This window comes from Histoplasma capsulatum, genomic scaffold (assembly GCF_000149585.1).
Source record: "Histoplasma capsulatum NAm1 scaffold_4 genomic scaffold, whole genome shotgun sequence".
NCBI classification, from domain to species: Eukaryota; Fungi; Ascomycota; class Eurotiomycetes; order Onygenales; family Ajellomycetaceae; genus Histoplasma; species Histoplasma mississippiense.
The window spans coordinates 426,336-438,243 of record NW_001813979.1 but is presented as its reverse complement, the minus strand read 5'-3'; the positions used below and the strand labels follow the sequence as shown (position 1 = coordinate 438,243).

Genomic DNA, 11,908 nt, shown 5'->3' with positions numbered 1-11,908 from the left:
GGGAAGGGATCTGCTCATGTTAACATCAATTTTAAATAAAAATTCGAATCCTTCAGAGGATAAGATTCTTCGATAAGGTTTCCAGAAAGCCTTGAACGCTTAAAGTTGCCAAGGTTATGCCAATAGCAAAGCTTCGCACATCTCATCATCCGGCTCGGTAGATACAGATAGGCGTATCAGATGCTGTGGGGGGAGGGGAGATTGATTCCTTTCCAAAAGGTAAATAACAAGTAAAGTGAGGATAAGTGCGGTGCCGGCGCTGAGAAAAAAAGCTGAGACAAGTGTTTGGCTGGTTGCGGTTGAGAAGGATGTTGTTGCTCGACTGACACACAGCTTCAAGAAATAACATGGTCGATCTATAACTACTATTGCGATGAGGACCAACATTACTCCGTCTTCCTTCTTTTGTGGTTATACATCATTTCCAGAGGATTTTATTCTAACCCAACGTCTGATATACAATTCATTGTGTGAATCATGGTTCATTCTCCATCTTCTAACTAAGTTAATGGTATCAAAAGCTAAGCTAGATGATAACTACGATTAAAAACAATTTTTTAGCGGTGTGAAACTATTATTCCCCTGCTAAAATGCCGTTTGAAAACCAGTCATTCTCGACGTCTAATAATAGCCTCTGATTCCGATTTGGAGGGTTTGGGCTACAATGTGGTTTGCTAGGACGACTAGCGATGGACACGGCCGCAAGTTGTTCTGAGATTTGTGGAGGAACTTCTGTCTCCCCTGCTTGTCATGACATGAAGATGTTTCAATTGTCTCGAGTATCTCCTAAGTAAAATTTAATTAATAGCAAATAGTAAGTAAGAAAAAAGCGAAAAGGAAAAGAAAAGGAAAAGAAAAAAAAAAAAAAGGGGGGGGGGGTGATTGGACCGAGACGCCGCTCGGAAGAAAGAGAGTCTAGAGTCTATTCTCTTTTGTTTGTATATAAGTGAAACTGAGTAAAATATCTATGACGAAAGACAAACGACAGTAATGATGATAGCGATAGATTTAATTACAATTCACAAACAATGACGAAGACGAGGGAACGAGCCAGGCCAGGCAAGGCAAGTGATAAGGAACTGGTTTTAATTAACTAATGACGACGCTTTCGACGGCGTATACGCCCGTGGATGCCACCAGCACCGCCAGAACCATCACCAGTCGTCCCTTTCGCCGCGTACCCCGCTGGCACACTAGGGTTCTCAACCGCGATGTGCACACCGTTGTCGCCGCTGCTGCTGCTCTCGCTGCTTCTGCGCATGGAAGGGGGGGACTCGCAGAGGCGCGAGGCATGCTGCACAACGAAAGGGTCGGAGGATGAGTGGTTTATCATGTACGAGTCGCCAGACATGGCGCGGTAGACGGGCTGGTATGTCGCGTCCATAGCTGGTGGTGGGGCGTTTCGGGGCGGGTGTGTAGAATAGGCGTAGCGTGGATCAGTAGCAGGCATTGGATACGTATAGTATGGCGGGTGGTGGTAGTGCGTTGGGTATGCTGAATGGCTGCTCGAACCGGATCCGGGGCGCTTGTTTGGTTGATACGGAGAGGAACCTGGCCGAGCAGTCGGGTCTTCCGGGACGGAATATGGAAGGGCATGTGGATAGATCTGTTGAGGCTTGTTGCGGGGCGATGTGTCCGGGCGCTGCGACATCCTGGTTGGCTTTATCGAGGGCACTCGCGAACGGGACTTCTGTGAGGAAGGGCTCGATGGTTTGCCAGGGGTCGGTGAGTGGCGTCTGGGAGACCCCGTGGAAGAAGCGTACCCGCCCGGTATTCGTTTGTCCGAAACTACAGGCTTGCTATCAATGGCAGGCTGCCGATTGCTTTCTTTGGGTTTCGAATCTTCGACCGTGGCATCCTGCTGCCTCCTCTGCTCCAAAGCATCAAGTTCCCGCTGCGAAAGCTTGACCTTTGATAGCCCTTGTATTTGCGCTCGACGTATTTTCGCTAGAGCCCGTTCGACAAGCCTCGCCTGCTTATCCCGGCGAGCCAGCTGCATAGCATAAGCCATTGTACTATTAGGGTCGCTGCCAATAAGGCCATGCTCGTCTTCGTCTTCGTCATCACTCGAGGAATCCTCCCCGTACAACTCATCATCATCGACGCCATGATATCCTTTGAGGCGCACGCTAGAATTATAGTCAGGGCGCAGAGCCCGTATGTTGTGGTCGAACGGCGGACCTAATCGCACACCTTGGTTGTCATCGCCGTCGTCGTCGTCGTTATCACCATAGTCGACCATACCCAGCTGCTCTATCTGAACAGACTCCTCCAGCTGCTTCGGCCAACCCTCCTTGCTCGATCTCCGCACTCGCACCCCCGATGGTCTTCCCCAGAGGGGCGAATCGTAAGGAGTTCGCGGCCGACCATCTAGACCGCCTCCTCTGAAAAAGCATTCTCGATCGGTTTGTCCATGAACGAAGCGTGACCCAAAACGGTGACTCCGGTAGCTCCAATGAGCCAAAGGGCAGTGGTTAGTGGAGAAGCCCAGAGACCAAGGGGCACGCAGATAATGAGTAGTGTAGTGTAGAGCTGGGATGTGGTAGCACGGAAGCCACCGATTTCCAGGTCGCGTCCCTCCAGCTTGCCAATCCCATAGGAGCCGCCAATAGCCAGGAGAATGACGAAGAGAAGGATGAGGTTCGTGAGCAGGCTGTAAATGCTAAGCATGACAAAGACGACAGTGTAATTGCTGGAGAAGTAGCTCAAATTGTAATTGACACGGCTCTGGACCTCGCTGAAGTTGGCTGGCTTGGAAACCCGCTTGATATCGAAGAACTCCGAAAGTGGTCTGAGATTGGAGAAGCGGGTTGCGAGGGACTGGGAGCGGACTCCAGCGAACCTGTCTGAGAGGTTGAAGCGCGACGTCAAGGCGTCAAGAGGAATCTGAAGACGGGCCATTGCGTTGGGCTTTGGGATATGTATGTTCCGTGGGGAAAAGAAAAACGAGGGCTAGATTCAAAAAGCTGCTGACAGGTTGTTTGAAGGGGGGGGGGGGGGCGATCTTTTTTTCTATCTTAACAGGTTACTTTAGTGATATCTTTCAAGGGGGAAAATGAATTTGAGAATAAGGGGTTAATCTGGATAAAGAGGTGGCTAGGACAGGGAATTCAAGCCACGTACCGTTCTTCCAAGGGGGCTTTGTCTCCTGGAGTAGTACTCAAGGCAGCAGGATTGAATGGGAATCTGGGATAGGATAATCGTCCGTCGTCGATGCAAGTTCTCGCAGTTTCAAAGCGTTGAAGAATCAAAAAGCAGGAGTGACGGTTGGCCCAGAAGGGAAAGGCGCCAGGACTCAGCCTCACGCAGACTGACTCAGCAGTGGCAGGGCGCCGTCACGTGGACGCTTGCCCGATCGGGGTTTGGAGATTGGGATTTTGTAGATTTCGAGACCGAAGGAATGCAATAGATCACGCCAGACAGGAGGAATTCACAGTCCGAGTGGGATTAAGCATTGAGATACGAGGCGTGGAACTCGATCTCTCCTACGGAGTGTTTCTTGTTTTTCTTATTTGGGCAACGCCTCACTGTGGCTGCCCAAGAGCAGGCCCAGCTGGCCCAGCTGGCCCCATCGCCAGCTTCATTCAACCTTTCTCTTCCACCGCAACGAGACCCAGGACCCAGAAAGGCCAACGAAGAGGAAGGGATACGCCAAAGGAAAGGCAGAGAGATTGCCAAAGAGGAGATCGAGAAACCAGACGACGGGTGCTGGCCCTTTAAATACTAGCCTTCTGCGAGGACCATCACCACCAACCCGGCCTTTATTCCGTAGCCTTGCACAACTACTACATATCTGTCCAACTGTCTGCGGCCTGCAGTCTGCAGATGCCCACATCCTCATCACATCCAGTGCGGCCCTTTGACTTTGCTTGTTCTCAATAATGATAATCGGTATTTTGAACTCGCTGCGACGCTGCACGGGTTGATTGGTCCACGTTGAAATCTCTCTGGGGCCCGGTGGAGAAACGAACATCCTCAAGACTGCTGCGAAACAGAAGGGGAACAAGAGACACAAAGGGGAAAAGCATAAAGAGGGACACAGACAACGAAACGAAGAAGTGTCACGACCAGGGCAGGAGAGTGGGAATCCCGCTACGTCTCAGTCCCTTGTCTCGCCTCGCCCACGCTATTCTGACAAGGCTTCCGCTTTGTTCGTTCGCGATACATCTTATTTATTTTTTTTTTTTTTTTACCCTCCCACATCCCCGCCTCGTCGGGCGCCAACATCCTCAGGAGCCTTCCTCTTACGACGACGCAGTATATTAATCCCCATCCCTCTTCTCGCCCAAAATGAGGCATTCGCTGGCAAGGCTCTTGGTCGTCCTATCAACCTTGTTGGCTCTGGTGGCTGCGTGGACCAAAGAAGGTTCGAAACCCATGTTCGCGAAATCGCAAACATTCCTGACCCCACACACTGAATTGGCGTGCAATGTAACTGTACATGTGGACTAATTAATGTTTATGTTGTCATTGACTGCATTTAGACCATGAGATATTCCGCTTGCGGGATGAGGTGCAGCAGACCGAGGGTCTCAATGTTACCTTCTACGGTATGTGCCAGACACTCTTTTCTTTATTCCATGCCATTAAACTGTGGCTAAAGGTACCTGAAACCAAAAAAAAAAAAAAAAAAAAAAACCATCACCACCACCAGCAACAACAACAGCGTTAACAGCAACAATAATATAATTGATCCCGCGAAGAAGTAAAAATTATCCACTAACACTTACTCCCCCACCCGGGAGAAACACCTCTCCCACAGATTTCCTTGGCGTGAAACCCACCGTCTCCCAGGCCGACCTCCTCAAGGCCTTCCGCAAAAAATCCAAACAACTCCACCCGGACAAAGCCAAACGCACCTTCATCGCCTCCTATACAACCAACAAACGCCAAAAACCTGGCGTTCGCGTCTCCAAGGGCCCCTCGGAACGCGAAATCGCCCACGCTCTCAAACTCGCGACGGAACGCTACGCCCGCCTCGGCGTCGTCCATAACATCCTGAAGGGCCCCGAACGCGAGCGCTACGACCATTTCCTGCGCAATGGCTTCCCCAAGTGGAAGGGGACGGGATACTACTATTCCCGCTTCCGCCCAGGGTTGGGCAGCGTGCTATTCGGCCTGTTTGTGACTTTTGGCGGCGCGGCCCATTATGGCGCGCTGGTGCTGAGTTGGAAGCGGCAGCGGGAGTTTGTGGATCGCTATATTCGACACGCCAGGCGGGCGGCGTGGGGCGATGAGCTAGGTGTCAAGGGCATTGCAGGCCTGGGCGAGTTGAATGGCAGTGCCGCTGCGTCCGGAGCGGGATCAGGCGCGGATCCCGGTGATGGTGCCGTGGCGATGAACCGCAGGCAGAAGCGGATGATGGATAAGGAGAATCGAAAGGACGGGAAGAAGAAGGGGCGGTCATCTGGCAATGCGACGCCCAACGGCGAGGGCGTGATCGGCTACCGCGGCGATCGGAAGCGGGTGATGGCGGAGAACGGCAAGGTTCTCATCGTCGATGCTGGGGGCAAAGTGTTCCTGGAAGAGGAGAACGAGGACGGCGTGACGGAGGAGTTCTTGTTGGATGTTGACGAGATTCCGCGGCCCGGTCTGCGGGATACCTTTGCGGTGAAGTTTCCGCTCTGGGCGTACAGGCGAACCCTGGGGCGGTTTTTGGAAGCCGGTGAGGCTGGTTCAGCGGACGGCAATGTGACGGAGGGTGGTAGAGAGGATGGCGTAGATACTGACGCGGATGTGTCTGTTGTTGGGGGGACTCAGAAGCGGCCGAATAACTCTGGATCGCGGAAAAAGGGGAAAAAAGGTTGATTCAATTCTGATTTTGGTATCAGGGCGTGTGTTCATCAGTTTCTATATTTCTCCTTTTCTTCCTTTTTGTTTTCCTATTTTCAACCTTTCGATGGGTGAGCGGCTATGCGTTGATCTGTATTTTATAGATATATATAACTACATTTTTCGATAATTTTTCCCCCATATCCTGCCCATCTTTGCCATTCGATCTTTTTCTTTATTGTACTATTTTAAATGGTACCTATGTATAACAACCTCCTATATCCGTTCCGGTACTTACCTATTAGCCTGGCCATCGCACTTCTTCCGCGGGTTAAGTTTAACCACATACACTACCTCTCCCCATTCTCATCACACCAATCAACAACAACAACACGGCATGCTCCTCGTCCACCCCTCAGACAGCATCTAACTGCTACTTTGCACCAAACCAAAGAGTCGTCCTGCGCGCATTGCCCTTGCATGCCATTCCAGTTGAGTTTCCCAGTTGCTCAACGCTGTGGAAAGCTTGAGTTGAAAAGCCGCTGCACAGGCCAGTCAGTTTACAAGGTTGCAGCAGGCTGCCTATCTGCCTGAGGAGGGGGGGGAGGGGGGTGTTGTAAGATTCCTCCTGTGTAAATATCGGCCCGACCTGGGGCGGTTTGCTATTTTTACGTGCAATGATGAAATGGCAGGATGCAGAGCAGAGGGGCGGATGCTGGCGTATGTATGTATGCACGTATGTATGCGCAACTTATCGATGCATTTCCCGAATTTGAGTTGGATATGCGGTGGGATGGTACTGTGTTGCGCTGTAGCTTTTGTACTGGATATGTACTGTACTGTACGTACTCTTATCTTTTTGCTTCCAGAGAAAATCAGTATATAGAAAACGTTGTATAAGAGGAAACGTCCATGAAAGAGAGGGGGAAAAGAAAACTGCAAAAAATACATATATATAGGGAGAGCATCCTCTGGCATCAACCATATCATCTCATCTAAAATTGGTCATGGCTGGTTCCTATCTATGGATCCCTCCTTGGGGACGATCCAAAATACAGCGGAGAACTTCGCTCGAAAAGGCCGCCGAAACAAGGAAAAGATGCAACAACATAAAAAATCCCAAAAAAATACAAAAGGTCAACAAAAATATCGTAATAATAATAATAAAAAAGGGAACAGTTTGTTGTTGTGCGGACTGGCGGTGGGGCTCATCTGCGCATTCATAGATAGATCCCATACATAAGTTTAACTCGTCCACTCCACTGGCTCCCTTCAATTCCTCCCCGCTCCGCCCTCTTCGAACGACTGTAGATATATCTATATCTATATCTGTATCTGTATCTATATCTATATATCCGCTTCACACGAACATCTTCGCCAACGACACCAACCCCCCAACACTCTCTCCCAATCCCCCTCCCCCCCCACCACCGCCATTGCCCGTCTTAAAGCCACCACTATGGCTCCCACCCAATGACGGTGGCAGGCGTATGCCCACGACGGAGAGCAATTTCTGCAGCACCCCGCCCGTGATCAGCGGCATGATGACCATGAAGAACACCTTCAGCGGATGGCTGCGCGCATAGCGCACGATATGCCGGAACAGGCGCCGGATGCTGCGCACGACACGGGCAACGAAGCCCGAGCGCGGCTTTGCGCGGCGCGACGACGAGGATCCCGCGCTGCCGATGGAGAACAGGGAGGCGGCAGACGTCGTGGAGCGGTTGGCGTGCCCGCCCAGGTTGAAGAGGGAGGGCCGGCTGTGGCTTTTGCCGTGGCCGTGACTGTGACTGTGACTGTGGCGGGAGGAGGAGGTGGTGGAGTAGCGGTCTCGACTGCGTGCACGGCGGCCGATGCGGCTGAAGGGGTACAGCCAGTCCATTGCTGGAGTGATGTGGTTACTTAAGGATGGTTATGCAGGTGATTAGTCCCTGTGGGGTGTGCAATTGTGCGACCTACGGGTTAATTGGTTCGGCTGGATGAGTGCGTTGGGTCTTATGCGGCGGAAAATTGAGGAAATATATTTGTATTTCACTAGGTAGCAGATACAGAGAGAGGGACCCGGTTGAAACGCAGGCTTGCGCACCGGAGCTAGAGGTGTTTCAGAGGGCAACGGGACATATGCTGTTTTATCTGACCATAGCATCAATTGGAGGACGGGATTGCTGGACAATGGGTGGCATCGAAGTGAAGTGTCCACCGTCCCGCGGGTGGTTGGATGTTGGATCTCCTACGAGGTAGTTATCTAGATGTCTCCTCGCGGTGGCTGGGGATAGGCCGCCGTCTAACGTGATGCGGGCTAGTGGCTGCCTACGAAGAAAATATACAAGAAGAAGAAGAAGAAGAGAAGAAGAAGAAGAAGAAGAAGAAGAAGAAGAAGAAGAAGAAGAAGAAGAAGAAACTTCAAGCACAATGCCTGCTCAGTTGCTTTCTCACTGTCCTCGATGGCCTTGTCAAATGCCTGGAGATATCACCTTCACCACTTCTATAGCCTGCTCTTTACGGGACTCAGTACGGGCACACAGCCAGAAGAGCACGTCGAAGAACGACTCAAGGCCATGCCGGTAAGTCTATCAAAATCAAATCGGCATGCCTGGGTAGCCGTTGGAGGATTTGGAGTCGGTGACGTGCTGTGGTCTGTATCAGAATATCAGAGGACGAAGACAAGGCTCTTCAAGAGAGTGTGTTGCCGCCAACATACCATTACAACCAGTTGGTTAAGTTATGGTCATTAGAGTATATAGAGTAAAATAGATATATAAAGGAAATAGAGTACTAGTGTCTAGAGTCTATGCAGTTTATAGTATACACATACTCGATCAGCCATCCAGGCCCATCAATATTTAACCTTCCAACTATTTAACCAGTTAACTTACGGTGAGGACAGACTTTATTTACGGTTTCAATTGTCGCTCTGGGGAAAAGATCTCTGCCAGGATGTGCCCTGATGCTGTCACCCGAGCCAACACCTCGTCCCCTGCTCCAGTCCAATACTCATAGAATCCATCTCTTGTATCTTTGCGATTTGAAGCTGGGCAGCCAGCGCATGCGTCATGGACGGTAAGAACCCTAGGCTCGCCGGGTGCAATCCAGAGACTAATCATGAGATATGTTATATCCAACAGAAAATGGTGTGGATTACTGTACGTTCACTGTTCACTTCACTTGCATCTCATCCGCTTGATGCTGGCTGTTTACCTACTACTACGAGTACTTAACTTACCCAGAAAATTCGCAGATACCATCCTGGAAACAGACCCGTCGGCCACGGAGCAGCAAGTCCGCTTCGCATATAAACGGTGCGCATCGTCCGTCAACTGAATCAACTGAATCAAATTACGGGAGTGCCCGGGGCGTGCATGCCATATATTGATCCAGATAGTTACTCATTCACACATACATATGTATGTACATATACAGCGCCGCTCTGAAATGCCACCCGGACCGTGTGCCCAGCACGTCCCCCGAGCGCCCCGCCCGCGAGGCGGCTTTCAAGAAAGTCAACGAAGCATACTACGTCCTCTCCGACCCCGCTCGCCGCCGCAGATATGACCTCGAGCGCTGCCAGCAGCGGCGTCCCGACACCCCTCCGCCGTTCTCACCAGGCCCGGCAACAGACACAGACACAGACACAGACACAGGCTCCGCCTTCGCCTCGCGCCAGTTCGCCTCCGTCTTCGAGGAGATGCTGCGCGAGGAAGGGCTGGCGGAGGATGATGGCGATGCTGGGCATGGCGGGAGGACGCGGCCGACGGGCCGGTTCTGGGCAGTTGTGGGCGGCCTGAGTGGGGCGGCGCTGGGATTCATTGTTGCGAATCTGGCGGGGGCGGTGGCCGGCGCGGTGGCGGGGAATCGACTTGGAGCGGCGAGGGATGCGAAGGGGAAGAGCGTTTATGAGGTTTTTCAGGCGTTGCCGGCGGAGGATAAGGCCCGGTTGCTGGGAGAGTTGGCCGCGAGGGTTTTGAGGTCTGCTGTTTCGTGAGCTGCGCGGGGAGGGGTGGGGGTATATGTGTTCTGTGCTGTTTCTTTTGGGGGGGAAGTCGGGGAGTACGGGGGAGTACGGGGGAGTTGATGGATGGGAGTTTCTCCGAGTGCAGGGTATTTTATTGATTATAGTTCTGGAATCGAAGTAGATCAATTTGATCCAGGAGCTCAAATGGTTAGGGATGTCTTGTTTCTGTCGGCAGGGTTTGTTCAGCTGGGTGCCTAAACAGAGCCGGGCCTTTCCATATAGGAGGAGGAGGGGATAGCTCTCATTTGCTCCCATGGGCTCCGATGGTCTTCTTCTCTGTATACATAACTTGAGCTGTGCAGGGATCTTGATACTATATCCCTCTCTGACTGAGAGAATGCATGAGTATCGAGAACGAATAGATAGAGAGTGCCATCCAGATACGACCAGACACCGGAACGAGCTGCAGTTGGATCCGCCCAAGTCTCCGCAGCTTGTTGGGATATGGGTCTGGGGATTTACAGGTTAGAGGTTCCTTGGTCCCAACAGCGCGGGATCCGGCGAGAAACGCTATCCCAAGCAAGAGGATTTATGTCTTCCTCGCACAGAGGGAGCATCGAAAAGAAGCATACAGGTTGCAGGAACCAGCTTCGGCCGACTTGTGCTTTTATCTACTTTTCAATAGATTTAGATATATATAGAAGCATCAAGATGCGCCGGGCTTGTGCCACCACACACCATCACACTATGCCATGCATGCATGCTGATGACAAGCGGAGGATACTCCACCCCCAGACAGAGTTCGCCCTCGGATCCGAAGACGCCGCGAGGATGAAGCTTTTCACTTCCTAACTGCCAATACCCAACACGATCCCCCGCTACAACACAGGGAATACGAGGCAGGCAACCAACAGATCTCGGATGAATGCGATGTCCGATGCGCTGGCCCACGGGCAGTCAGCTTTCGAGGATTTTGCAGCTCGGAATGCAATCCACGAATCTAAGAAATCCCCAGTGCCTGACCTCCGACATCTTCCCCAGGCAACAAAGCTAGTTGTTGCTTGAGCTGGAGCTGGAGCTGCCCAAGGCCCAGTCCGCATGCGGGTGATGAAATTATTTTATCCGCCTCCGATGCGAAGCACGAGCTCGCTGCTGAGCATCGGGATATCGGCGCTGCGCTAAGCTTATGTTCCGTCCGGCAAAGGTGTGTTAGCTTGCTCCGGGCACTTTGAGGCGGGAAAGAAACTATCCGAGTCCGAGATCCTTGAAAGTTTTTGGCCTCTGCCTCGACCGAGATTCGTTGGGCTTCTCTACATTAAACTCATAATCCGCAAGATCTTTTAGACTATTATTTGTTTTGTATATTGTTTTTTTGTTTTTTTTTTTTTCTCTCTCAGCAATGTTGTGATTCTGCTGTGTCTATTGGAAGACCTTGGACGCCTGCCAGCCTGCCTTCCTTTCATATAAAACTCACTAAGATATATCTATCTCGCCGGCCGAGTACCGAGCGATGAAGCCTTTGAGCTCCCTTTTCTCCCGCAGCTCGGATGCGAAAGCTGCGACTCAAGTGGCGCCAGCGTCCTCCGCTTCTACAGCAGTCCCAAGCCACTCCGGCTCGGTCATCGAGGCAGAGAAGGAGACCGCATCTCCACAAGATGAAGCTCTCGCTTCACAGATGATGGCCAGCCTGGATGAAAAGACAGCCCCTGAAGTACAAACATGTCCACGAGATGAAGAAGTTTCCACCTCACAGGTGCCGGCTGGCCCAGACGAGGAGACTCCCCTAGACACACAACAGGCAACAGATGGGCAGGAAGTGTCATCTGAAACAATAGAAGATGGTGACAGCGGTGGAATAACCTATCTCTCAGGGTTTTCTCTGGTAATCGTTGTCACCGGCTTGTGCCTCGCTGTTTTTCTGGTTGCATTGGTATGTCGAAAATACACTCTCCTCTCTCCAAACCGGCTTTTTCTCTTGGTTCCCCTCCCATCCTAACAAACTCTATCTCCCATATGGCCGGGACGGAGTGGGCTAAATTCCTTCGTCCTCCCCAGGAATATACGAATTATTGGCACCGGCCTTCCCCAGGATCACGAACCATTTTTAAGGCCTAGAGGAAGTGGGACTGTAAAGGCAGCGCGTGCCTCCTAGCAACCTGGCGCCTTTCATTGATGTTCGGGAAA

General features: G+C 51.6%; 4 protein-coding genes across 4 annotated transcripts; 3 read left to right on the top strand and 1 right to left on the bottom strand.

The window, feature by feature from the left end:
* Nucleotides 1-1,093: 1,093 nt before the first annotated feature.
* HCAG_04148 (conserved hypothetical protein) lies at nucleotides 1,094-2,901 on the bottom strand (the record flags this gene model as incomplete). Its single annotated transcript, XM_001540258.1, has 2 exons — nucleotides 1,094-2,370; nucleotides 2,550-2,901. The coding sequence occupies 2 exons, from the start codon at nucleotides 2,899-2,901 to the stop codon at nucleotides 1,094-1,096; spliced, it is 1,629 nt and encodes a 542-aa protein (XP_001540308.1).
* Nucleotides 2,902-4,290: 1,389 nt separating this feature from the next.
* On the top strand, nucleotides 4,291-5,808 carry HCAG_04147 (conserved hypothetical protein; the record flags this gene model as incomplete). The annotated part of the gene is made up of 3 exons (XM_001540257.1): nucleotides 4,291-4,366; nucleotides 4,485-4,550; nucleotides 4,763-5,808. 3 exons carry the CDS (start codon nucleotides 4,291-4,293, stop codon nucleotides 5,806-5,808), a joined length of 1,188 nt encoding a protein of 395 aa, XP_001540307.1.
* A 2,136-nt stretch (nucleotides 5,809-7,944) lies between these two features.
* On the top strand, nucleotides 7,945-9,754 carry HCAG_04146 (predicted protein; the record flags this gene model as incomplete). The annotated part of the gene is made up of 5 exons (XM_001540256.1): nucleotides 7,945-8,009; nucleotides 8,264-8,453; nucleotides 8,804-8,832; nucleotides 8,898-9,071; nucleotides 9,193-9,754. 5 exons carry the CDS (start codon nucleotides 7,945-7,947, stop codon nucleotides 9,752-9,754), a joined length of 1,020 nt encoding a protein of 339 aa, XP_001540306.1.
* Nucleotides 9,755-10,490: 736 nt separating this feature from the next.
* HCAG_04145 (predicted protein) lies at nucleotides 10,491-10,789 on the top strand (the record flags this gene model as incomplete). Its single annotated transcript, XM_001540255.1, has 2 exons — nucleotides 10,491-10,524; nucleotides 10,614-10,789. 2 exons carry the CDS (start codon nucleotides 10,491-10,493, stop codon nucleotides 10,787-10,789), a joined length of 210 nt encoding a protein of 69 aa, XP_001540305.1.
* Nucleotides 10,790-11,908: the final 1,119 nt, after the last annotated feature.